This window comes from Ursus arctos, unplaced genomic scaffold, assembly GCF_023065955.2.
Source record: "Ursus arctos isolate Adak ecotype North America unplaced genomic scaffold, UrsArc2.0 scaffold_33, whole genome shotgun sequence".
NCBI lineage: Eukaryota > Metazoa > Chordata > Mammalia > Carnivora > Ursidae > Ursus > Ursus arctos.
In genome coordinates this window covers 1,915,526-1,943,149 of record NW_026623019.1, presented here as the reverse complement: position 1 = coordinate 1,943,149, position 27,624 = coordinate 1,915,526, and the positions used below count along the sequence as shown (strand labels likewise).

The following is a 27,624-nucleotide window of genomic DNA, read 5'->3' as shown; positions in this document are numbered from 1 at the left end:
GCGGCTGGCGACCGCCAACCTTCCCACGAAACCTGCTGTCTTTTTAGGGAACACGCTTCCCAAGCTGCGCCTGCAGTGGCACTAGGGCTGGTGCAGGTCAGGAGGAGGACACGCGATCAGGCCTCGCGCCGGCGCCTGTAGCCCCCTCCCCACACCTGCCTGCGCCTCCCCGCAGCCCCAGCCTTAACCACGTGAGCCACAGGCCCAGCTCAACAGGGAAACATCGCAAAGCAAATCTAATTAAAGGCACATCGTGAATCTACTTTTTACCTCACTGGTTAAAATTACCCAGGAAGAGAAAGCACAGAACACATACCGGTCAGCAGCGTCACCCACACTTCCTCGTCCCACCACCAGGAAATGGAGATCTTCCCCTACACTCTCGCTGGTGGGCACTCGAGTATTAACAGCATTACAGGCAGTATATAAAGCAAAACTAGATGTGAAAGTATAAAACACACATTATTTAATTCTATTTAAAATAATCAAGTTTAAAATTTTATGATAAATTTTCTCCTTCACGGGAATCCACAGACTTGAGTATTTGGACTATGGAATGGTTCTGGACACTGTTCACTGCCCCCGTCCCCTCGGGGACGACCAAGTATTACCAGCGCAGGAGCAGTTCGGCCTCTTCCGTTTCTGCACACATCGGACGGTTTACATGTGGAGAAGGGAAAAGGTTAAAAATCTTAAAATAAAACTTTAACAACTTTTCCAGAAGCAGGTTTAACACATCACATTTTGCTCATGAGCACAAAATTTACAGTCAGAAGTTGCACATAAAGGGTTTATTTTAAATGTTTTAAGGATAGGATAGAGTTACATCATAATTATAAAAATTACTTACAGAATTAACAGATTTATATTGTTTATACTTCTAAATGCAGAGAACAGGAAACTGTCTACACATCGTATAAAATAAAATTAAAATTAAAAATGAATTCAAGCCTGAAAGATGAGGTCATTTACCTAATTGTAAGATGCGAACACGGAGACCTCTGAACTATACACACCCGCTCACACCGCACTAATGGTGGAAACACAAAAAGCGCAGCATTTCCAAGGAACCACAGACATTTCGACCATAATTATTTTGTTATAATAATTGTTCCTGTTTTGTCTTTGGAGAACTTTCTTTCTTTCTTTCTTTTATAAGACAATCAGCTTACACATGTTTTCAGGCACTACAATTTGTGACAATCAGAACACTCTTCTAATGGGTCCACAGCGTTCAGAGATTCGAGCCCAATGCACTTCGGGGTTTGGCACGTAAAACAAGAATAGGAATGAACTCTGGCTTAGAGGTAACTGTGAGCGCATCGAGAATGCACAGTCCCTTCAAATGCTGCACGACAGACAGAGCTGAGAAATCACCTTCTGCTGGCACTGCATGGCGTGGCCAGTGCATTTTCATCCTACGACCACTACAACGGTACAGGAAGCAAATATACAGAAAACTGAAAACAAATAAAAACAAAGATAGAAAACAAAAAACCTAAATATCTTTCACATGCAAGTTCAGTTAGTTACATTGAACATTCTACTTAGAATAGAGCATGCAAAAAAGGATGGTCTGCGTTTAAGGTTCTCCTCGGAAGCTTCACGTGGCAGCCGGACGTCACACGCACACGACACGGGAACACGATAGCAGGTCGGTGAGGAAGGCCGGGACATTTTATACAGGTTCGGGGCTTGTGCAGTCACAAGTCCCATGATAATTTTGGAAACTCATGTTGGGCTCCTAGAACAAGGAACCAACATTCTGATACCAGGAAAAGGCAAGCAATGCATGCAGATCTGAAACGTGAGCTTAGAACAAAGCCTGAAGGACCGGGCGAGGGAGTGGAATCAGTCACCGCGGAGGTGTGGGTTAAGCCACCAAAAGAAAAGAGAATGGGGGGGTGAAAAGGAAAACAACAAAATAAACCCCTTCCCCTTCCTTCCACCCTAAAGGCAACAAATGGAACAATGATTAAAATAACGGTGACCATCACGTGTCACATTCGTCTGGAGAGTGGCAGACCACCTGGTATAGAAGGTGCTAAAGGTACTCGCAGGAAAACCACAATGCAAGTCGTTAAGTGATGCTGGAAATGCTTCCACTGACCCAACCCTCGGGATACTTCCAAAGAACACTGGTTTTCAGTCCAAAGCCACTGTGTCACGTTTGCACAGTGCGCATGCTGGACACCCCTACTCTCGGGGCACACGCGTCCACCTGAACTCAGGAAACCGGGCTCAGCCTGGAGAGTCGCATGCAGGGACTCTGACCAGAGCCACCGGGAAAAGAGGTGACAGACAGATGTGCAGCACGACCCCTGTTCAAGCAGGAGGAGAGGAGCGTGAGACCAGGCACTCACTGCGGGGAGAAGCGCAGAGGCAGACAAGCTCCCCCTGCTGCCCACGGTGAGGCGCTGCACTTCTACAGCACGGGGTCACCGTCCAACAGCACCACAACGCACAGCCTTCCCGAAGGCAGCGGGCACCACGTGGACCACGCGCACCAAGGCCACCAATGACAGAATCTCCAACACTGAGAACAGCCACGACAGAGGCCGCACGGACTGCCGGTAACTGACAACATGTGCCTTCTGCCCAAAACTCAGGCAAGCTTCCCAAGCTCCACAAGAGACTGGATTCCCGTACTGCCTCTCTCCTGGCTTCCAAACCATCAGGGCTCATCCAAAACAAAGTGACAGATGGCCGTGTCACTACCACCCCAACTTCTGCGGTTCCATTTCCGTCAAAACAACCTTGCAAGAGCAAGCCATGAAAGGGCTGCGTGGCCAAGGGCCAGTCACGCCCAGAAGCTAGCGCGATGACAGAGAGTCCATGTCAGCAGCACACCGGGAGCCAGGACCACACAGCACCACAGAGGGCGTCAGGGGATGGAGGCCGTTCTGTGTCTAGATATTCTCTGTGGGGGAAAGCTGGGGGGAAAGCCTTCTGACCACAACCACGTATCAGCAAGAACAGTAATAAAAATACAAGTGTCCCAGAGAACTTGTCAGAAGGCAGCAACACCGTTCTCAAACCTGTATGTCTCACATCAAAGCACTAGGCTCTGCCAGGAACTTACCACATACACACAAACCCATGATGCACTGTAGCCTCTCAAATCCACGACCTAGAATCCAGGCTGCTGAGCATACAAAGCAACGGACCAGCTGTGCCGTCCAAAACACACCGGCATCACACCGTGTGGACCAAGTACCTGGGCTTTGCTTTAAAACAAAAAAAGTATTTATGATAAAAAATGTAAACAAAAATTTACAAAGCTTAGAAATTAAAGGCAGCTTTTTACCCAAATTCCTAACTGTTTTGCTAAATTCTAATGTGGGTCCGGCAACTGTTCACAAATGATTCCTATTTGGACTCATGGTTTAAAGCCTCCAGACTGAAAAAGTGTCTGAACTTCTGAGTTCCAAACACGCTGGGCGTCCCTATGCGTCTCCTGTGCCCACATTTAATTTTAAATTAACAGCAGTAATATATGAAATCAGACTGACTTAGGACAAGCACACTCCTGTTAAACTGGAGAATATTACTGAACCCCCGCCCCAATCCACAAAGAAAGGACTGCCAAGGAAGTGTGTGTTTGTGTGTGTGTGTGTGTGCGCACGTGCGCACGCAGGGCGTGTGGACACACACGGATGTGGACAGGGAGAGACAGGTGCATACGTGTCTCGACAGAGAAGGCAGTACCGACAGTACCAAACTATGCTTGCAGTGTGGCAGCAGACGGGGAGAACTATGGTGCCGGGGAGCTGGGGACAATCCAGGACACTTTACACGACCGCGATGCTAGCTTAGCTTTACCAAACTTGCCTGTAACTCCCCTCCAGACACACAGACTTCTCGTAAGAGGAAGGAGTTCCTTACACAAAATGCTTTGTGTTCACATAAATCTGTACTATTCAGAACAAAACCAGTTCTGCTGGCAGAGATTGTGGGTTCGCAGGGACATGTAAGCTTTCATTAAACTGGAAAGCAATCAAGTCTTTATGTCTACAAATTATACATTTAATAGTTCCACAAATTTGGCCAAGTTCATGATGACATCTAGGATGTTTTCACCAAATCGTAGACATAAATATGGAAATCGTCATCAAACTTGATGAAATAGACAGACGGTTTGGCCTCCACTTGATGAATGACCATGCCAGTCCTTTTAGAGCCGTCCTCTTTGGCATATTCCACCTGTTTGCCCACCAGGCTGTCCACAACTTCTCCTGGCTCCCTTTCTGCTGGAGGAGAATCATCTGCATTAAAGAGGGAGGAAGAAACAATTTAAAGTCAATTTTTACATATGTACCAACTCACATGCCTATTTTAATAATAATTTTTTAAAAGCGTAACATCCGGATTCATCCTGATTATCTAGAGCAAGAGTCGGCCCACATTTTCTTCAAGGGCCAGAGGCTTGAGGGCATACGGTATCTGCGCCAACCGCTCAGCCGTGCCAGTCCACGAGAGCAGCCGTGAGGAGCCGCAAAATGAAAACGTGTGGCTGTCTGCCAATAAAACTTTATGTACAAAAACAGTGTGCCACCCACACCCCCAGGATGTAGGGGAGTCAGGATTTTGAAAATCCTAAGCAGAAATCCCCATGGCTTACGTTAAATTACAGCTGAGACCGTCTGAGGGGGTGAGGCAAGGAAAGGCCACAGAAAAGCCCAGATGCACAGAACTTCTCACAAGTCAACTGCAGTGACTTTGAAACAGGCCTTCAAAACAGGCAATACCTCCTGGGACACTGAGAACACGCCGTTCACTTCAACACATCCCTGGTCTTTTTCCTGTGACTCCTGAAAGCTTCCTTCTCCGTACATTCACTGCAACAACATGGTCTTCTTCACCCAGCTCCCAAATAAGACTTCCTGCGCTCTGAAAACAGGTGCCAAGAGAACCCCTGCCCAGAGGAATCACGATGGGACCTCCAGGATGGAGGAGGCACCCGTGCCTGTCAGAAGGCCCCCAGCAAAGCCTGCGGGCCGGAGAACCCTGCCCTGAGCCAGCGGGGGCCACGAGGTGTTCTCAGAGCACAGAAACCAGAGCAAACTGCCACCTCCAGCAGCAAAGACCCAAGGGGCAGGGGAGTGGGGCTGGGCGGCTATCGCCCTCTCTCAAGAAACCCCTGCAGGTCCTGCGTGGGGTGAGCTCTTTTGCAAGGAGCAGCAAAGGGCTTCCAGATGCCCCCCCCACCCCACCCCGGGGCACATTTACAGAGCATTCCGAAGACGCGATGCCCGGGCATTTCACAACGACTGAGCCAAGATGCACGGGTCTCACACAGAGGCCCCTGCAGAGCTCCCAGCACCAGGGCATTGTCACTGGTGGCAGCTGCACTTCCACACTCGCAAAGCCACTTAGCAGGCAGGGGAGAAGGCTGAGAGGGTAAGGAGGGCCTGGGAGACACCCCAGACGGTCCAAACGCCCCTACGCTTTCTGGCAGCAAGGCAACAGTCCTTACTGCAGCTCTTTCTCTACAAAAAAGTTAAAAATCAACTTCACACAGACTTGGAGAAATGCTTTTAAGGAATGCTCTCCTGATAATTAAATTCCTGCCCATAGAAATACTTCCCTTTACAGATTTATGACAAAAGTACACAAAGCCTGTAAGACAAAGAGGGTGAAGAGTCAGGGCCGGATGAGCACCGTGAAAGCAGGTTCACTGACTGGCCTGTTGGCGAAAGAACCCAACGAGACGTGCTGTCGCACCGCTCGGTATCGAGCGTCTGCGCGTCACCCCGTCCAGGCCCAGGGAACCCTGTGCTGCAGGAAAGGCTATGGAATAGTTTAAAAAAGAACAGGCCTACCCGAAAATGAAACCAAGAAAATAATTCCATTCATGATAGCATCAAAAAGAGCAACATAGTTAGGAATAAACTTAACAAAAGAAATACAAAACTAATACTCTAAAGACTCCAAGACACTGTTGATGGAAATATTTAACTCTCAATAAATGCGAAAGTATCCCGTGCTCCTGGGTCAGCAGGGTTCACAGGGTCAAGATGATCAGAGATTCAACAAATGGATTCCAAAATTCATGAAATTGCAAGGGACCCAGAAGAGTCAAAAGAATTCTAAGAACAAAATAGGACTCAGTACCTCCCAACGTCAAAACTTACTTCAGAGCCGTGTGACCGAGTGCGGCACGTGCCCCACCAGACAGGAGCACAGCCGTCATCGCAGCCAGCTCCCTTGTACCATGGGCGCCAAAACCACCCGGCAGGGAAAGAACGATCTGTCCACAACATGGCGCTCAGACAATGTGCACAAGAATGAAGCAGGGCCCTTCCACCACATCACAAAAATTAACTCCACGCGTATCAAAGATGTAAACGTAAGAGCAATGCCTACAAGACACGCAGAAGAAAACAAAGAGGTAAATCGTCAGGACTTGGTCACAACACCAACAGCATGAGCTACAAAAGAAAAAGCAAACAGGACTTCATCACAATTAAAAACTCCTGTGCTTCAAAGAGCACCACCAAGAAAGTGAAGAGAAACCCACAGAATACGAGAAAGTGTCTTCAAGTCCCACACAGGTCAGGAGACCCGCATCAGGACCCAGACTCCGATGACGCAGCAACAGAACACTGTCCTGACTGGGAAACAGGCGGGCAACACGCACAGACTTCTCTCCAAAGAAGACATGGCAACGGGGGCACCCGGATGGCTCAGTGGGTTAAGCATCTGCCTTCAGCTCAAGTCATGATCTCAGGGTCCTGGGATCAAGTCCTGCATCCAGCTCCCTGCTCAGCAGGGAGCCTGCATCTCCCTCTGCTTCTGTGTACTCTCTCTCAAATAGATAAAATCTTAAAAAAAAAAAAAAAAAAAGGAAGAAAAGAAAGAGAAAAGAAGACACAGAAATGGCCAATAACACACGAAAGGATGCCTGACGTCTTTAGTGATCAGGGAAATGCAAACCAAGCCCAGGATGAGGTCACATTTCACCACCATAAGGACGGCTGGGGTGAAAATGCCAGTTATTTTCTGACACGTTTGTGTCAGAACCCTCACACACAGCTGACGTGCGTGGAGAAGGGTGCAGCAGTGACCACAGCACCCTTCATCAGCATGGACACCCACGCGCCCATCGGTGGACAGATGAGCACACGTGCTCAGGAGCCGCTGTATCTGGTATGAAGACAGGTGAGGCACTAACACACGTGCCAACACCAGGGGACGTGAAAACACCGAGCTGAGTGAGGAAGCCGGCCCTACGTACTCCACCACGCGCGGGTCCACGACCCAGAACGGCACATCTACACGGCAAGCACATCACCCTCGGCAACAGGTGCAAACTTCACAACCTACGCTTGGTGCAGGACTCGAAGAATGATCACTTGACCCGAGTAGTCAAAATAAACAAGATACAGCCTCAGAACAGCTCGTCACACACATCGTCTGAACTCCAGGTTCCTCTGGAGTTAACAGAAACAGAGGCTGTCAAGGCGCACTTACTAGAATCGGGCATAATGCGAAGGTCGCCTTCTTTGTAATCATCTAAGAGCTGGTACATGTACAAGACGGGGTCCTTCTCGTAGGTGATGTAGAACCACGTGTTCATGATGGGGGCGCGTGCCAGGACCATCCCCCTCCACTCGTCCTTGGAGCCGTCCTCCGTCTCAAACATGTGCTCTACTGCCTTGCCGATCATCGTGTCGGCCAGGTGTGCATCGCTGATTCGAGAGGTCGCTGGGGACAAGAAGCAAACAACGGTTCACACGGGGTTTTACTAGATACGTACCGTGAAGACTGAGCTCATGCAAGGGGGCGGCCTGAAGGGCTGTCTGCGCAGCACACCAGTGGCCCGAGGGTCAGCCGGCGGACCTCAGGGGCCGGTGCCGCAGCCCTGTGGGGCCCAGACCATGGGATCCCACGGGCACTGTTCTGTCCCACGTCAGCTCCTGACAGCACCTGCTGCTCTGTGTGTTTTCCTGAACTCCTCTGCCCTTGGTATTGTGTGTGAACTGCAGCTTCAATGGTTTGTTCGGGGTACAAAGTGTGTTTCTGTGTGAACAGTTACTTACTGTATGTTGAGATAAGAACAGCTTTGTTGCGGAATTGCAGAACAGGAGCGTTCCCACGCACTCTCACTCACCTTCCCTCCACTAACACCCACGTAACCTCAGGCCAGGGATGAAAGGCTACTCTCACGTCCAGTGTTTTGCACAGCGGCCAGACCGCGCCCTGGCACGAAACGCCCCCGCGCTCCCACTTGGTCACGTGAAAAACAAACTGCTTCCTGTCAGGCTCCCCTCCTGGTCTGTCCCCTGCCCCCACGGACCTCTCTCTTCCCCCCACCAGGCTCCCCTGTCTGCGGGACTACCACCCACCTGTCGCTACTGTATTCCCTAATGACATCTGCCACCACATGCAGTGATCCTGCTCCCGGCCCAGACACTGACGAAAGCAGGGCCCTTCCCGTCTGTTTCCCAATACTGAGATCACAGGGCGTCTACACCTGCCCAACAAACTCATCCTCAGCCCTGCTCTGTGTTCCTGAAGAGGCAGGCGGAAAATCACCACCTTCCTTTTATTAATACTGGGAAAATTACAGAGGATCCTAGTGATTTTAAAGTTTCTCTGGTCCTCACACTGTAGATAACTGTCTTTAAAAATAATTAGCACTTCTATTTTACTCATTCACAAGTGCTTCTATTTCTGTTAAAATAAAATTCAAAGGAACACAGACTACAGTTTCTTGCTAAAGACACTGCTACTCAGTAGGTAGGGGACACACTAAACACATATGGTGCCTCTCTTTACTTACACATGCAGTAATTCCCCAAAATTACATAAATTCCCCACTGCATACTAAAGCAAAGGCTAGCTTCAGGAGTTCTCAAACTTTTTGATCTCCAGACTCCTGTACGGTATTCTTAAACATTTCTGAGGATCTGAAAGGGGCCTTCTTTAGATGAAGGACTATCAGAACCTGCTATGTGAGAAATCACAAATGACAAACTACGTGATGCAGAAATGTGGTAGGAAGTACAGCGCGGTGTGTTACATTTCGCTAAGCCTCTCGATGTCCAGCTGTACAGGAGGACAGCCGGACTCTGTCTGCTTCCGCATCCAACCTGTCACGTGCTCTTCCGGTTGGCGTACAAGATCCAGCCTCACCAACACCTGCGGCCACGAGGGGAGTCTGCTGCTGCGTGTTCGGGGAAACTGCAGACACTCCCGTGTGACGCTACAGGAAAGACCCTCAATGCTTAACTGCGGTGCAGAACCTGAAATCCTTACCAGCACACCTGTCACACTGTCACGTTAAAACTCACTCTCTCCAAAACACGTAAAGAACTCCTACAACTCGGCAGCAAAAAAAATTAAATAACCCGACTAAAAAATGGGCAAAGGACTCGAATAGGTATTTCTGCAAAGATGACAGACAAGTGGCTGAAAAGCACGTGCACAGATGCCTGACTTCTCACTAATCGTCCGGGAAACGCAAATCAAAACCAACAGCGAAGGACAAGGGCTGGTGAGGCCAGGAGCCCGGTGCACTGCGGCTGGGAACGCAAAATGCTATCAACACTGTGGAAAACAGCACGTACTCTCCTCAGAAAATCAAACACAGAATTACTGTGTGACCCAGCGAATCCACTTCTGGGACTACCCTCCAGGGATAGGAAAGCAGAAGAAGTGCCTGACCACCACGTTCACAGCAGCACCGCCCGTGACAGCCCAACAGTGGGGACGGCCCAGGCGTCCATCCACGGAGGGAGGGGCGCACAGAAGGGGTCACACACGTGCAACGCAGGGTCACGCGGCCTTGAAAGGGAAGGAGATGCTGCCAGCAGCTAGACTCGGCAAACTCCGAGCACATATGCTGAGGAAGAAGCCGGTCACAGAAAGACAAATACTCTACAATCCCGCCTAAGAGGTATCGAACGTGACCAACTTCACGGAAACAGAGAGAAGACGTGTGGGAGGCAGGGGCTGGGGAGGGGAGCTGCTGTTTAATGGGGACAGAACTATAGACTGGCAAGATGAAGAGATCTGGAGATCTGCTCCACAGCGGCGTGAACGCACTTAACACCAGGCTGAACTACAGACACTTAAAATTGGTCAAGGTAGTAAATTTCAAGTCCCACGTTTTTTTTCACCAAAATAGAACAATCTATCAGTCTCCGAATGGATCCTTTACCAACACACGATCTGGTCCCACACAGAAGATACTGCGTTTGCTGAGCTGTGCAGATCATGAACAGTGCTGTCTTCCTACGGGAATGTGAGGGCCACAGAACTTTCCAGACTGCGCTACTGCAGGGAATACACAATTAACTATTGATTAAAGTCGGCACAGGATGTACCGCTGGTCTGCAGAGAAGCCTTCGGATTTCCGGTTTGAAATACTCTGCTGTTTACAAAAGCAAGTCCTGTCTCCTGCTGGGAACTACAAAGAAAAACATTAGGCAACCCTGAAGTCCATCACCAGAGCTACTTACAGATCTGGGGGTATTTTGGTTTGGTCAAACCATGTTTTTACCAAGATAAAAGGACTTTTTCTGTCCTACAATGGCAGAAGAACTCAAGAGAACGGGCACAGGCCACGCAGCAAAATGCAGTGAATCTCACGTGGGCTGACAGTCTCGCCCCAGAGGAGATGGAGACTAAACTTCTGGGTCAGAAGAGTACATGATAATTACTTCCTACAAACAATGGAGATGAAGGTTTGGGCACTTTTTAAGACCTGCAGGTAAGACTGTTCAATATGGGTTTCTCACGTTGGACAAGGGCGGACATCAAGATCAAGAGGAAACCGAGGATGTGCCTCGCGAGGAAGAGAGAGGGTCCAGGGGCCCAGAGAAGAGGTAAGATGTGACGGATGCCGGAGAGGCAACGCTGACCAAAGAGGCACCTCTCATAAATGGATAAAAAAGACGGAAAGCAAGATTGCTGTGAGAACCGGCTGTACTTACACAGGATGAACACAGACATAGCCCTGCTTTCCAAAGGGACACCAACAAAGGACTTCCCGCTCTGGCAAAGGGTTACGGTGCTGCGGAACTGGGTCCCACGAGCACAGTGGCAAAAACGAAGGGGACGGAGGGACGGAGAAGCCCCCTCTCCTGACAACCGGACCCCACGCTCCCACCCTCTGAGTGAGTCCACCTCTGCCGGGACTGGTCTGTTAACACCGAGGCTTCCGAAGACCGTCCCAAAAGCAGCGCTGGCGCCCGTGCACGAGCAGCACTAAGAAAACACTCCCGAGGGAACACGCTGAAGAGAGTAAGGTTAATGTGGAGGCGTCCTACTCATCTTAACAGTAACAGTAACATTTTACTTTAAAGATAAAATCAGTCATTCTTATTATTAACTGACACCTTGTGCCTTAAGGAACTAGGTTATGAACGTGAAGCACATTTGTATGACACTTAAAGAAAGGGCCGCTCGCTTCCCCAGTCACTAAAAACAACCCTAAAGAATGTGTGATGAAGCCCACCGGCTCTGGCGGCCTGAATTACAGCTGAAAGTGCAATGATCACTTTTGTCATAACACACTCTGTGAGATATACTTCACATAAGGATTCTAAAATAAAGGCATAAGCTACTATAATTGGATGAAATAAGTACACAGTGTATTTGAGCTAATAAGAAAATATTCTTACCCATCAGAGTCCACATGAACAGTGAGCAAAATGTGGGAAATAACCATGTTAGAAATGATCAGATTGTCACTTTCTTCAGCAGTAACTTCATACATCTTTAAATCCCTCACAGTTCCTTGAACTGTGGTTCTAGTGACTTAATTGTCTATCAGGAGTGCTGGCACTCCAGTAAAAATGAAAATACCAATAATGCAAAACAGTAATCAAAAAGCATCCATTTCAATAATCATTTTTAAAGCATACAACGCACAAATAGTAAAGAGAACTTACCAACTCTATCAGGGAGGACTTCGAGCGCAGAAACTCTTTCATCTTTATTAAGTTCTAGTCCATAAACACAGTCAAATCCATCGTATTTTATAAGATACAAAGAAGGATTTACAGGCACCTGGTCCAGCACGGTTCCTTTCCACTGGGTGACAGGGCCGTTCCCCTCCTTCCACCCATGCTGAATCCTGCAGCCTACGATGCTCCGCCGGGGCTGGGACACAGGTTTGCTCGGCCCCACACTGCTCCGATGTTTTCTGCATTCACACATATACACACGTAAGGGATCATCTCAGAAGAACGCACCCCTCAGTCCAACCGCCAGCTAGCACGCTCTCCTACGGGTTACCCCAGGCCTGAGCTAGCTCGTGCTGCCACACGCCCAGTCCAGGTGCCCCTCAGGGTCACCACGTGTGCACACGGCCTGCTGGCCACAAGGCCCCCGTGCACCCACTGTGGATGGGCAGGAGAGCACCACTGCCTGTGGCAACCTCAGCCCTCACACGGAGCACAGCATCACGTTCTCAGCATCTGAGTTCCCTCTAATGAGTCAACTCACAATGATCCCAGTTAATCACAGAAAAAGAAGGGCTGGGCGCGTGAAATATGTACATATGCACATGAACCCGTTCCTCGTCCAACGGAAATGTGCAAACGTTCAATCTCACCCACTCCGGGACCCATCCCACGAGCCCCCACCACCTTAATCAGTGAGACATTTAGCCTCCCCCCCGCCCCCCACAGCCAGAGTCCAGGCCGGCTGGCATCCCCACATCATCCCCACGTTGTACCGTCAGCAATCTCTAGAAAACACAGAATCTTACACACTTGCATTTGTGACAAATACTTAATGTAATGTAAAAATTACTGCGGCAACACCAAACTACATTCTTCCCAGATTATTAACTGAGAAATCTACACACGATGTTTACAAGCAATACGTGTGGGTCTCGGGATCAGGGAAGGAATCCTGGTTCCACCTAGGAGTCTGCACACAAGGGACTGGGCTGGGCACGAGCACAAGCTGAGGGCCAGGTCTTGCCCACGCTGCCGCGGGAACCTCCAGCGGGCGGGCAGAAAGCTCTCAGCTGCCGCGCTGCGAGCACAAGTGCTGAGCGACTGGCGTGCACACAGACTTTGAAAAGAAAAACAATTTATTGCAGGCTATGACGTTTAAAGCTATAGAGGTCTGTATTTCAAGCAGTTGAGTCTGGTAAACCCAGGGGTTCTGTGAGACAGAGACACAAGTTCCAGGAACCACGGCCACTTGACCAGGCCGGATCAGCTGGTGCAGGCCTTCACCTTAGCAAGAGGGGCACGGCCCAGGAGGAAAACGTCTCACGTCGGGCTGGAGAAGGGGTCCCGAGGTTTCATGCAGGGCTGTGAGGACAGGAGAAATCACGGGTCTGCACCCCCGCCGCCCCGCCAGGCTCAGCAGGACCCAGCAAACCCTCCTCCCCGCAAGACGGGGCACGCAATCCTCTCCAGCAGGATGGCGCCACAAGAGACAAAGGAGGTGGGCCTCGGAAGGGACTACGGGGCCACCCCACAGAGGCCTCACAGATACGGAGGGGCTCAGAGCTCATCAGGGAGGACAGCCGTCAGGGCAGCCCCAGCCCTCCTCACACACAGGGGCCTCACACCCAAAGACAATCTGCCCACTGTCAGGCACACAACATAGGCCAGGGCAGCGAAGGAGAGACAGAAGAGCCCAAAAATGAGGACCAAACCGGGGGAACCCAGCCAACAGACACCGTGGGGCACAGCTGGGAGAGAGGATAAGGGGACAGCAGGGGCAAAACAGTCACGGAGAGATGGGAACAGACATGAATTCCAGCTTCCACACAAAAGAAGGACACCAACACGACTCAAGAAAAATTCCCCAAACCAGAAGACGGACATGTGCACAGGCCGCTCTGGGAAGGTGGACCCCCAACCACGGACACTAACATTCTAGTGAAACAATGGACTCCAGGGAACACAGCATCTCGTGAGCATCCTGCCGAAAGGACCACACCACGCGTAAGGAAAACTGGGACCGTAACAGTGATGCCGGGGCCACCAGACAACAGAGTGACGGGGTTGAGGGAAATGTGAGCCGAGGGTCCTCGCCAGTGTCTCCTGAGGAAGTCACGGGAGTTCCCCAGGGGCCGACCGCAGGCCGGGAGCACCTCCAACTGCACACAAACGCGGGGAAAGGTGGAGAGGTGCGCGCAGCTGGGGTCTGCGGGGGTGGGAGTCGGCACCACCCTGCGGGGAGGAAAGACAAAGCAAGGCAGAGCCGCCCGCTGGACAGAAGAGCATTGAGACCGGCGGCCCTTAACTCGATGGGAAGAAGGGAGAGCCGACAGCTGGACTCAGAGTTGCTCGGACTGCAGCGTGCGGCTCAGTGCAGAGGAAAAGGCCAGTACTGCGCACCACCGAGTCCCTGTCCCGCAGCTACGAACAACGCTCAACCCCGACGACTGCGAACCTCTTCACAGTCCCTGGGAGCGTGCCGTGTGGGCAAACGGCTGGAATCTTGCTAGTATGGCGTTCCTCCTCCATCAATCCGTCACCTACTTCTTGTGACATTCAGGCTGAAGTCCTAGCGATGTGCGCTGTGTACGGGGTCAGGCTTTCTACACAGTGAGGGCAGAGGTTGGCTCCCAAACCCCAGTGAGGAAGGAACGCAGTCCCGTGCAGCATCTCACTGACTCACACAAACTCCACCATCACTACCAAAATTACAGGCCAACACAGCATCTGCGCCAGCGTCCACGTGGCTGGGCCATAGGACCCGGCTGTGTGGTCAATCCTTACTGCAGGTGTTTTCTGTGAAGGCACTCTCCTAGAAAGACATGGAATCAGCAGATGGCCCCCACGCAATGTGAGTGGGCCTCGTCCAATCAGCTGAAGGTCTTGAGGAAGGTCTCACAGGAAGATGCACTTTTCCCTCAGACTGGAGCTACACCACCAGATCTTCCCCGGGCTCCAATCTCTGTCCATGCGTGCACATGCACACCTACACACACACGCACACAATCACCACTGGTCCTGTCTCCTTGGAGAACACAGACCACAGCCAGAGACGGTTCTAAGATCCAGAGGCAGGACATCTTCTGTTACCGTGATTCTCAACAAAACCAACCTCAACTTGGCCAGTGACGGCACAAAGGGGCAGCTGGAGACTCAGAACAGCAGCGTTCCAGCTCGGCCACACGTCCCTTGTACACTCGCGAGTGGCGCTCTGCTGTGGCCCGCAGCTGCTCCTGAAGGGGAGCGTGGCACCGTGCATCACCGTGTTTCCGCACAGGAGGCCCTCGTCCCGGCCGTGCTCAGCAGCAGCACAGGCCCCCTCCTTCTCCAGGGCGCTGCAGGGGACTCAGAGCTGCCGGATGGTCCTCTCCAAAGTGGCTCCTGCACCCTTTACCCAAACACAGCCGTCCTTCCCTCTGCCTTCGTGAAGGGAGCTGCAAGCAACCAAGTCCTACTGCCATACACGGGACAGCTGGGTGGGCCCGGCATCTCGTTCTGTGTCTCTGTGCGGCGCTGTGTCTTCACGTCCTCCCCTGTGTCCCCCTTCGTTTGTGCGGCCGGGACGACGGAGGCTTCTGTGCCCTGCACGGGGCTCCTGCTGGAAGTCGGAGCTTAGCTCTGCTCTCAGAGGCCACCTCTAACCGCCCGAGTACCGCGCTCAGACTCAGTGCCGCTCTAGTAAAATCCAGTTAATCGAGACCGGTACGTCCTTCGTAGCTCCAGCAAGACCAAAAACAAGCAAAAAACTCCTAGTAAAAGGAGGAAAATTTCTTAAAAACACCTTGGCACATAGTAACCCCACCTGACACTGCTCCAATTTGGGCTGCTGTTCTAAATTGCTACTTTTCATTTTGTTCTTATCTGAATAACTGTTTAAAAATATTACCTTATTTAGAAACAAACAAGGAAGGAAGGATTTTTGTTGCTTCTTGTAACGCTCCCATACCGTGGACATTTTATCTTGCTACATACACCCTGTGGGGAATCAGACTGGGTTCACAGATGCAGGAAGCCTCCAAACGCTGCCCTGGTGCCCAAGTCCCCAAACCGCCTCGGTCTACCCGTCAGGTTCAAGACCCTTCTCCCCTCAGTGCCTGTGTCAGAAAACAGTATTTTCACTGTCTCCCATCTTCCAAGTTACAGATATCAGATGCCAACAGATCCTTCTTCAATTTGACCGGTTTTTCTGGGTTGCTTTTAGAATTTTCTTTGTTCCTGCAATCGAAAATGTCACCAGAACTTGTGACTTGTTTTCAATCACCCCTTAACTAGCACTTGGTCAATCTAGAGAGGGCTGTGCAGAATTATCTCCCATACTTGTTCTTGATCCTTCCCCCTCCACCCCTTCTGTAGCAGAGGGACACAGGGTTTCCAGGTCTGTCCTCCATGATCTACCTTCCCCAACGCTGCTCACCTTCCAGAAAGCCTCAGACCAAGTGCTCCTGAATCAGATAAAATCAGGTAAAACAGATAAGCTTGAATTTCAGCCTACCTATTGAGTATCTTACATAGTATCTCGAATTTCTAGAAACTGATGGTTTGATCTTCTCTTGAACGGTATCTCTTCAATTAACAAGCCTTCTAACATCGGGGGTAACGTTTGCTTCCTTCCCTGACTCCTCCATGAAGTCCGCTGCTCGGCCTTGTCCGTATTGGGCTGTTCCATGTGCATCTCCCCCCGACCGGTGATCTCTCCCATCGTGTGTGACGATCTCTCGTGCCGTCAGCGCTGCTCAGGGGCTGGCTGGTTCCCAGGGCTCCCGTGTTACACGCAAGCCGGGGCCATGGCATCTATGGTGGGGAGCACCTCCTCAGGCCCAGGCAAGCCCTGACATCTGGGCAGGATCTGACACGCAGCTGTGACGCAGGGGGCTGAAGAGTGGCCAGGAGGTGAGTGAGTGGAGACCTCGGGAGGACAGCCAGGGCAGGCAAGCAGCTGGGCGAGCTGGTTTCTCCCCTTTGGCTACAGCCAGCCCTGCTGGTCTCTGACCGGTGTGAATTCCAGGGTCTGCTCCGGCCGTCACTCTTCGGACAGCCTCCTTTTCTCCTCAAAGTGGTAGAGAGTTCCTCAGCTCAGCTTCACTTCTACATAAATCTGTACCAACACGCTTTAGGTCTCCCAGAAATTTCTAGTGTTCTGGCCTGCCAGTAGGATGAGGCAGGATGAACTTTCTAGCTCGATAATAACAAAAATTGCAAATTTTGAGGACTTATTTTAATGCAAATTATGGTGAGGTCCAGTCCTCTCTCTGCTTGTGGTACAGATACAGCCCGCCCAGCACACAACTCAGCAATCCCTTGTCCCGGTGATTCCACACCCAGTAACTTATCTGGAGGTGGTGGACAGAGACCCGGCTGCCGCGCGCTGAGCCGTATACATGACGGAGACTGGAGATAAAGTACGTTTGACCACAGGCCCCCTGATGCAGCAGCTCGTACTATACAGCTATTTAATCCACAAGAAATGGAGAATATAGGACATGAAAAACTTGTGCACATAGTTACCCGCAGATAGGGAGAAAAAAGGCTTCTCCCACGTTAGGTACAGAACGAACAGCTGTGAGTAATCCTGGAATAGCATTAGCAATACTTAGGTTGTCCTCCTCTGGGTCTACCCGTGCTTCCAAATTTTCCTACAATGACTTAAAAGCAGTTTGTCTTTATGGGCAGATAAAGCACAATTTTTAATTTAATTACTGACAAATTAATGCAATGAGTATTTTACTTCTGCAGAAAACTATATGTAAAAACAGATTTACACATTTTCATTGTTACCAATTCCGAACTTCACTTCTAGTGCCTGCGTTTAGTCAGGGGTAATTCTACTTGTGGGGCATCACATCCCAGGCTCTAAAGGAAGAACGAAAGAAGATCCATCCGCAGTCTGGCTGAAGAGGCAGAGGTGACAGAGGTCATTCTCCCCACGGCAGCACTGGAGGCAAACACGAGTACTTAGAATAACACACCTGTGCTTCAAGTCGAAGTCAAGCTCCCCAACTACCGGGACGTGACACTGCCCAAGGCTCTTGCAGCCACAGCTTACAGAAGAGTGTTCTGAAATGTCTTCATACATGTTAAAATATCAAATATTATTTCATATTAACAGTGCACAAATATATGTTGTTTTAAGTTGATTGAAGTTCTTCCAACCAGCATCGACCAGGCGACGAGGTTCGAAACTTCCCTGGGCAACAAGTGATACGCTTGTGTATCATACTAGTGTCTGTGATTGGGCGAAACGCTGATGACCGCTGAAGCTGGCTGACAGGGCTCTGTTTTTGTGTATACTTTAAACTGCTCATAACTAGAAAGGTTAAAAATTATATCCTAAACAAGTTCTTAAATTTTTTGGGGTGCCTGGGTGGCGCAGTCGTTAAGCATCTGCCTTCGGCTCAGGGCGTGATCCCAGCGTTCTGGGATCGAGTCCCACATCGGGCTCCTCTGCTGGGAGCCTGCCTCTTCCTCTCCCACTCCCCCTGCTTGTGTTCTCTCTCTCTCGCTGGCTGTCTCTGTCTAATAAATGAATAAAATCTTTTAAAAAATTTTTTTTAATTGCTAATTGCTAATTTAGATAAAAAGCAACAAGAACTGTAATAAAAATTAACGCTTATTTTCACGAGCTGAAACAGTACATATAAAAGCAAACTAAGAGGAAGTGTCCAATTCCCGGAGAAGGTGCTGAATCGGACACACCCTTCTTGGGTCTTCTCCGGGTGGTTCAGTCAAAGAGCAGCACACAGATGGGACGTTATCAACGGAAATAGCTAATTTAAAATGAGGGATCCCTGAACATGGTGATGTTGACTCAGGTCCTCCCTGGAAAAACGTGTTTTTTAACTGCTCTCAATCTCCTGTATGTTCCTGGGAACAAGTCTGCAATGCTCTTGCAATCACTCGCCAGGCCGACACACAGCGCAGCTGCAGAAAGACGCCCAGACACTTCGCTCTGGGAAGGTAGCTGGAATTGCAGCCGAGCGTGAGGACAAGGCCGCCCTGAGTCACCATCCAAAAGATTCGATGGTAAAGTAGAGAGACCATAGGTAAACACCTATGATCACTGTGCTTGCTCCTTATCTCCAGAAGCCATCTCTGAAACAACTGGTTTCAGGGACCCTTGTGAGCTGTTATCTGTCCTCAGGGCGAGTGGACGGGGGCCAGCCCCTCAGCAGCTGCTCTCACTGCTACAGCATTTACCTGCTTAGCTTTCCAGTGAGCCTCAGAGGAGCCACAGGCAGCCACGTGGCCACCAGGAGCACGTGTGGAAGGCCCACACTGGCCCCAGAGACCTGAGTCCACAATCTCAGACCTTCTAAGCTAATAGGCTCCCAGGCGCTCTGCCCCAGGCACCACACCTGGGGAGCACGATTCAGAACCAACACTAATTTCTACGCATCCATGTTCCCAACAAGGTAAGCTGCGACTGTAGGGGACATATCTACCTTGCTCAACACTTTCAACACTTCCAATAAGTTCTGAATCAACCATGCTACTTGTTCTGTCATCCAGAAAGAAAATCCTGTGTGGGGAGACCTTCCAGTGTTTACCCAGATTCCCTCCATGCCTGAGACCCACATGAACTGCCCCCCCCCCCAGGACTGGTAGACCTGATTCTGGCGGTCAACCATTAACGGAACCACACTTCTTCAATCCAACTGCAACTACCCGAGCTCTGCTGTGAACCAGTAAGTGCCTATCACAATCCCAGTACGTAGTTGTACGAATTACAGACACGCTTTCCTTCTACTCAGTAGTGCCCTAGGAAAGCAGTTCCCTTACTCTGTGTTCCAGCAGATTTCAGCAGAAAATACTGATTAAATCAAAGTGACTGTCTTTGTACAAGATGCCCACCAGCAAAGAGAAAGAAAAAAACCACCTTTCTGGTACGTGTGCTTAATAAGCAGATACTGCCATTACTGACTTAACAGGACAAGATAAAAACAAATCGCTATGGGTTCTCTGGTTACTCTGTTACACACTGAGAGCTGTCCACAGAAGCCTGCCAATGCCAATGGCCTTCCAAAACGCTATTCACTTCACTGGTGTGAAGAGCAGCTCCTTACAAACTCATTAAGAAGTCGTCTAGGTTTTGATCAGTTTAAGGTAGTCAGCACCTTGCTCCACTGGCTCATCTAGTCCGTGTGTTTACCACAGACAACACCCACTCTGCAGACGGGAGACGAGAACACGTTCCCCGCGGACACGCGGTGTGGTCACTGTGTGCTCTAGAATCCTGCCGTCCTATCTGTGAGCCCTCACTCAGTCACTGCTCCGTGTAGGAGCCCGGACTGGCTCGTCAGCCTCTGTGCATAAAAGGACTCAGGGTTCCTCCTTGACAGGGATGCCAGGAAAACTGCCCAAGGACACCCAGGGACCCGAGGAAGAGGAGGAGGGGGCGTCTCTGTCCTTGTCGCTGTCAGTGACTTACGTCTTAACATATGCAAAATCGTTCCCTGGAAATATCTCTACTTAGTGCGTAATAGCTCCAGTCCATTCTCTAAATGTGCGTTAGTGGGAAATACCGAAAACCCTGGAAATGGAAATGCATCCACTATTCAAATTAGGGAAGAAAAAGAACCAGATTTCTGTTTGAAAACTGAAACAACCACTATAGCTAAACTCACCGTAGAGGCCCCCCAACTCTACCTTCCCTTCAAAAAGCACAGCTGACCCTTGAACAAAGCAGGGACTGGGGCACTGACCCCCCCACAACTGAAAATCTGCGCGTACCTTCTGACTCCCTCAAAACTTACCAGCTTGACCAGAAGCCTGACTGATACCGTAAACCAGTTAACCCCTACTTTGTATGTTACACGTATTCCACATGGCGTTCTCACCATGCAGCACGCTGGAGCCCAGAGTGCTATAAGACATCATATGGAAGACAAAACACATGCACCGTGCAGTCCCGTGTTTACAGAAAGAAATGCAGGTGCGTGTGAACCTGTGCAGTTCCGGCCCAGGCTGTTCACTGCAACGCATTTCCCAAACCACCTCCTGAGAAGCCAGGAAACACCGGTCACCAGCTTGTTCCCAAAATGCAGTGCGGACCCGGCCGGCAGGAGGCACGTCAGCTTGTCCCATTTACCGTAAAATCAGAAACAAGCCACGGTGCAGAACTTCTGGGTGCCATGGTGCTCCACCACGGCAGGTCCCCGAGTCCTGCCAGTATGCGCAGGGATGGTGGCGCCGCCGGCACGCGTCTCCTGGGTGTCCCTGTGACTCCTACCAGCAGGCAGAGGCGTCCACACGTGGGGTTCCTGCTCAGCCTCCCTGGAATGAGGCGTGGGTCAGCCCTGCAGGCCTGCCTCGATCGCCAGAGGGCCACAGTGGAGGCGCCAGGTCGGCTTCTCTATGTGGTTTCCATAAAAGTGTCACTTATGGAGAGGGACCGTCCTGGTCCACGGCAGGACTGTTAGGCCTGGGAAGCCCGGTGCCAGGTAGATGAAGGAAATGAGCCAAGGGGCCCAGCTGAGCCATCCAGCTTTCTGCGTCATGTCAGATCCCGGGCAGCGGCCCCTCCAGAGGCCGCTAGCAACAGCCAGTCGCGGTGAACTGTGCAGACCTGTGCATCGTCGATCTTTGTTTCAAACCATCTTCACATGTGCACAGAGATGAGAAGACAGAGGGGAAGGGGAGCGACGGCCTTTCCTTTCTTTCCGGCTCCCTCTGGCTACAGAGTAACCCAGTCTCGGCCCTCTACTCTTTGAACAGAAACGAGCAAAGCACCGGTCAAGCTCCCTGCACAGCAGAGCACAGGGGGTCATGCCTTCAGCTGACACACACATGAACAGCAAAGTTGCAAAGGCAGGTGTTTATTCCTTGTGCTCTGAGGGAAGAAACAACCAGCACCTCGGATCCAGGAGTTAACGTATGACAGTGCTTCAGACGAGGCTCATGAAACCCTTGCACAAACCCAACAACGCCCGAAGTCCTGATTAAAGGACCTTCCAGTCCTAGCATTTTTGTACCCGGCAACGTGTAAAAATGGATAAAACTGAATGCACATTACATTCTTAAAGCCAATTATTTTTAACTGATTGGCAAAATCTATTTTGCATGAACTGTTCTGATCTTGTGAAGTTAACATGTGCCCTGCTTCTCTTCCCCACTGTAGTTACGTTTCTATCATTACCTAATATTTAAGGCTTGTATTTGTTTGGTTACCTTAAACTTGAGCCAGGACATGGTTTCCCATTTATGGTAATGCTATGGTATGATAATGAGGGCAGACAGCACACCAATTACCAGGTAGCTGGCTGTGGCAGAAGCATGAAGGGAATGGGCAAATCCACGGAATCTGGGAAATGCTTGATCACACCTCAGGGACACACATACTCACCTCAACATCACACCTTCCTATTCCAGGTCACTTCTTGAACTACGCATTACAGATATTTACGTTACATGTCCACGTGTGCACCAACCACCGACCGTTATGAACGGGCATCTCGTGCTCTTCAACTGCACAGGGTGGTGGCTGGGGCGCTTACAAGTATGAACGGTTTGGAAAGAACGGCTATAACGAGACGCTCGGAAGGTGCTAGCTGGGGTCAACGGGTCTCTTCCAGAGTTAACCGTCTACAATTAAGACTCAGAACTCTCAGAACTGGTTCGTTAGTGCGATTTCCATGGTACAGTAGCAGCGACCAGAACCTGGGGGGTACTTGTGAAATCTATTAAGTGTAATTCAGTACAAGCACAGTATTTTCATTTAAGATAGTAACTCAATTTTCTTTTTAAATGTAACTATGTCATACATGAAGATTTAAGGAAGAAAAAGTGGCTTCTTTATTCTGGTATCTGTAGAGTTTAGGATTTATAACATACTGGTCACTTAAAATACATGGCTTTTTAATTATCTTTCAACATGCATATGAGCTCCCTGATTACAAACTTTTCATTTATTTGAAAATGTTATAAAGCAGCAAGTGAGCACCTGTCAGCATGCTAGCAAGGCCCTCAGGCATGAGCAAAGGCCTCTACCACAAGGAGCTCCTATCTGAGGCTGAGAAAACCACCTGCATGCCAGGAACGTGCAGCCCTTGTGAAGAGAGAAGGAGGAGAGGTTCACCACGCACGTGCCGCCCTCGTCACAACGGACACTTCCTACCATCAGTCCAGCCCCTTGGAGCTGGAGGGGAAATCATGGCCCAGAGACTTTACGAGGTGGAAGGACAGGCCTAGGCAGCCGTAGGCCAGGACAAGGACAAGGGACACGGCTGTATGCCTGTACTCAACACACAGCGAGGCATGACCTCCTCAACCGGGGGAGAGGGCATCACGCGAGTCACAGACCCTACGTCACCTACGGCCACAACCTGCTATCTAAAATCAAGCTTCAGGGGTGCTTACTTGTGGGACGTCCTTTTCTTCATCATGCTTGCAGACACACCAGCATGGCCTAAAAGAGAAGTGAATATAAATCAATAAAAACTGGATAGAAAATACTTCAGAACATGGAAAAAAATTAACTTCTGAAAAACTGCTACATAAAGCATGAAATGAAAATAAACCATAAACAGCCAACATGTATAAAGCCATTTGTTTGTCTAATTTTCAAAAAGGAAATAACTGGAGTTCTGGGAAGATAAAATGACAGGGACGACAGCTCATCGCCCAAGATCAGCCATAAAAAAAACACCTAAAATCACATGGACAAAAACCACAGAAGTAAGTGCCAATTCTAGCCGTAAAGTACAACGTTACAGTAGCCGTGTTTCTGCTCCCAGCAAGCAAAACGCCGGCAGACGTGAGACCCCTGGATCCAGGCACCGGGACGACCGGTGGGGCAGGACTGGGGGGGCCCCACACGGACCCAGACTGTGTTCTGAGGGCAACATGCAGACGACAGTAGGAGAAGGGAAACCAGAAGAACCCGGTGGGTGCGCCAGCCACCTCTCTGAACCTGTGTGGTAAAAACCTCAAAGAGGTGGCCCCTCAGCAGGAAGGCTGAAGGAGCCCCAGGAATCAAAGCTGCTACAGCCCAGCCCATCTGTGGACAGGAGCAAAGTCAGAGGGCAGTGACGGGGTCCCGACGCACCACAGCTCATTCCCAACACAGAGCGGCAGACTGGACCCCACACCTCCGTGGGTTATAAACGACAATGTAAGTAACAGGCAAAAATGTGAAAAGCACTATAATAAATATGCTCAAATATTTAAAGGAAGATACAGACGACACTTAAAAAACTGTGAAGAAAGAAAGGACTGAATGAAACTAGTGGAAAACACAGATCTGAAGTGAAGATCAGCGGACATGGTGAACCGCGGACCAGACCACACAGATGCGAAGACCAGTGACGCTCTCCACAATGATGGGGAACAGCAGGACGGCCTCGGTGGCCAGATGGCACAGTCAACTGCGCTCACGACAGAGAGGACAGCGCGGGAAAGAAGAAACAACTCTGGAGGAAGCAACGGCAGGGAGGCCTCTAGGTGCGGTAAGTGTGCAACCACAGGGCCAGCGAGCTCACCAACGCCAAAGACGACGACCACACCAGGGCACATCCTCACCACGTTTCTGAAACCAGCAACCAATAAAATACTTTTACAACAGCCAGACAATGAAAGACTCATTAAATGCCGGGAAACAAAGGTAATACCGACTCCAGATTCATTGTCAGAAACAGCCAGGACAGAAGACAGCGGGGTGAACCCGGAGACTCAGCACTACACCCAGCCCAAAGGACAGAGAACCACATCAAACGTAAACATGCCACACACACCAATTCAGAGACAAGACGGAAAGGACGGGACAGTGGCTCACTCCACACAGGTTAACTTCAGGACAAAGTTATCAGGGATCAAGAAAACGTTTCAAAATGGTAAGAGCCAATGAACCAAGAAGCCCCCATATTTAACCCCAGGCCGACTGTGTGTGGACCTCGTCCCAGAACACTGAAGGACACGGACTGAAACCGGATCGTGTGGCCGGAAGACTCACCACAATCCCATGCATAGACCTGGACTCCTCTCTCGGTAACGGACATAACACGCAGGTAGACAATCGGTGGAGACACGGAAGACCTAATCTCCACAAACAGCCAGCACGCACTTTTCCCCAAGTTCACATGAGACACACCAGACACACCATCTGCTCCTCGTAACACAAACCTTCCATGCACTTAACCTGAAATCATAAGAATTTTGTGCTCTGACCACATCAGAATTAAACCAGAAATAAATATCTGTAAATACCCGTGTTTTTGAAAATTAAACAACAATCTTCTGAAAGTCCACAGTTCAAAGACAAAATCACAATGAAATCTGATCTTGAAGAAAAAATGGAAACTCGATCCGTGGAATGCAGCAAACACAGTACTTACTACAGTGATCAAAACTCACTCTGAGCAGCAAAAGAGACGGAGAACAAAGCACGTCGCGCACAAGCTCGGTGTGGTGGCTCCCCTGGCTGGAGGCTGGCGGGTGGGCCACCAACTTCTCTCCCCTTGGCCTGTAAAGTGTGTGATTTAAACACACATTTCCTTACTAGTATTACGTTCCCGACTATGAAGAGAACACGGAGAGAGACGGCCAACTGGCCTGCACAGGACAATCTGTCACTGTTCCCAGGTGACAGTGCAGGGCCATCCTCCTTCTGTGCAGCCCGGGCACCCACACACAGACTCGCAGGGGGCTCAGGGACGACAGAGGACACAGCCTGCAGGGAGAGCTCCCTGAAGCACCCGGGAACGTGGTGGCGAGGCTTGGGGTGGACGGGATGAGGAGAGACGTGAAGACGTGAAGGACTCACTCAGGCTCTGCTGGGCCTGCCCCAGGCATCAGGGTGCCTCCCCTCCCACGCGGAGGACACCGGGATGGGCAGCTGACTGAGCATCTGGGCTGCCCCGTCCCTGCATGCCACGCAAAGCTCAGGCCCACAAGTCACCACGTGTCCCCATGGAGCTCACTTCCCCAGCTGGAGGAGGACCCTGGTGGAAACCATCTTCTACTGATCACTCAAGAAACAACCCCTCCACGGTAGGAGTCCTGTCAGACGAGCGGCAAACTCTGAAATGATTCCAGAGCCACACAGATGACGTGAAAGAACGGGTGTCCTCAAGGGAACGGAGGGTATCGCCGTCACCACATGGGAACAAGAGGCTACAAAAGCAGAAAACAAAGAGCTCCTGAAAACCGAACGCCATGAACGGAGAGAACGTGCTGTTTCTGGTGCTGCGTCCTAACAAGCAAAGAGCCGAACTCGAGGAAAAATCAACAACTCTTCCTCAACTGGTCAGAGACGTGATGTCACAGGGCAAACCGGTGCCCCCCAAACTGCTGACCAACCTGCAGATACAGACAATCAGAGCTCAGCGGGCAGAAACATCTGCGGGAAGCAGGGCAGGAAAGCCTGAACAGAAGACGCCCAGCGGCTGGGGCCTCAGTGTGGAGAAGGCTGGGACGAAGCCTCCAGCCACTAATCATGCCGAAGGGACGCAGGGCACCAATGCTGGGGCAGGTTTCACCTCCAGGAGCGCTGCCAGGTTCTCAGGGAAGATGAGAGGAAAATCCCCTCCTGCCTCCAGTAGAGGGAGGGGAAAAGTACCCGTCTAGAAATACAACAAAGCATTCAGTTCTCAACAAGGCCTGCCCTCAAGAGCTTAACCTCTGGGGTTTGTCTGGGAGCCCAGCTAGCCTGAGGGAAGAGGAATTCAAAGTGCAGCTGCCTGCCCTCCCGTCCCACAGGGGGAGAAGGTCAGCTGGTGACACAGACTCAAGAGGGCAGGAGACCCATACAGCACTACAGAACGTGCCCCGCCCCCACGCCCCATTGTCACATCACTGACGGCTCACGGAGTTCCTTCTCACCAGCACATCATGTCTCAGCCCAAAAACTATACAGCGCATTAAAAAGCAAACAACATGGTTTGAAGAGACAGCAAGCATCCAAACTAGACTCGGGTATGACAGGGATGGTAGAATTATCAGACCAAGAATTTTAGTAACGATCAATATAAGCTAGGGGCTCCAAGGAAAAAGTAAACATGTGAGAAACAATGAGTAACGTAAACTGAAAGGTGGAAATTATCAGAAAAAATTAAACAGACATGGCAGAGATCAAACATCATAACAGGGGGCGCCTGGGTAGCGCAGTCGTTAAGCGTCTGCCTTCAGCTCAGGGCGTGATCCCGGTGTTCCGGGATCGAGCCCCACATTGGGCTCCTCCGCTGGGAGCCTGCTTCTTCCTCTCCCACTCCCCCTGCTTGTGTTCCCTCTCTCGCTGGCTGTCTCTCTGTCACATAAATAAATAAAATCTTTAAAAAAAAAAAAAGAACATCATAACAGAAATGAAGAATGTGTCTGGGGGGACTCATGATGGAGAAAGTAAAATCATGGAAAGTTGAATAAAACCACAAAAAGTAGGGAAAAGTGGAAGAGAAAAAAGGGAGAAAGCACAGGGCAAGGAACAGGAAACAGTAAGAAACGTGGCCGACATTAACTCAGCGGTCACCGGAGGCCGCTGAGGAAGACTCTCTCAGCTTCAGGACATGCCAGCAGAAACCTCCAAACCTGAAAAGCAAAGAGAAAAAAGACAAAGACAGGAAAAAACAAATCAGAATATCCAAGGACCATGGGACAACTACAAAGAAGTAACACATACAATGGGAATGCCAGAAGAAAAAGAGGAGACAAAGGAATAGACGTATGTGAAGCAATAATGACTGATGATTTCCCCAAACTGAAGTCAGACACTAAACCAGAGATC

The 27,624-nt window shown here is 50.3% G+C and overlaps 1 protein-coding gene across 6 annotated transcripts in view; it reads right to left on the bottom strand.

Moving 5' to 3' along the window:
• Window positions 1-776: 776 nt before the first annotated feature.
• The window catches only part of SPIN1 (spindlin 1), a 77,001-nt gene continuing 50,153 nt past the window's right edge, over window positions 777-27,624 (bottom strand). For 5 of the 6 annotated variants that reach the window (XM_057305665.1, XM_048218275.2, XM_048218276.2 and 2 more), the window contains 4 exons: window positions 23,268-23,316; window positions 11,901-12,154; window positions 7,474-7,707; window positions 777-4,265 (listed from right to left, as the gene is read on the bottom strand). In XM_057305665.1, coding sequence (XP_057161648.1) covers window positions 4,066-4,265; window positions 7,474-7,707; window positions 11,901-12,154; window positions 23,268-23,316 — 737 coding nt within the window. In that variant the 3' untranslated portion in view covers window positions 777-4,065. The remainder of the gene's footprint in view (window positions 4,266-7,473; window positions 7,708-11,900; window positions 12,155-23,267; window positions 23,317-27,624) is intronic. The other variant, XM_026519185.4, reaches the window with a different exon arrangement.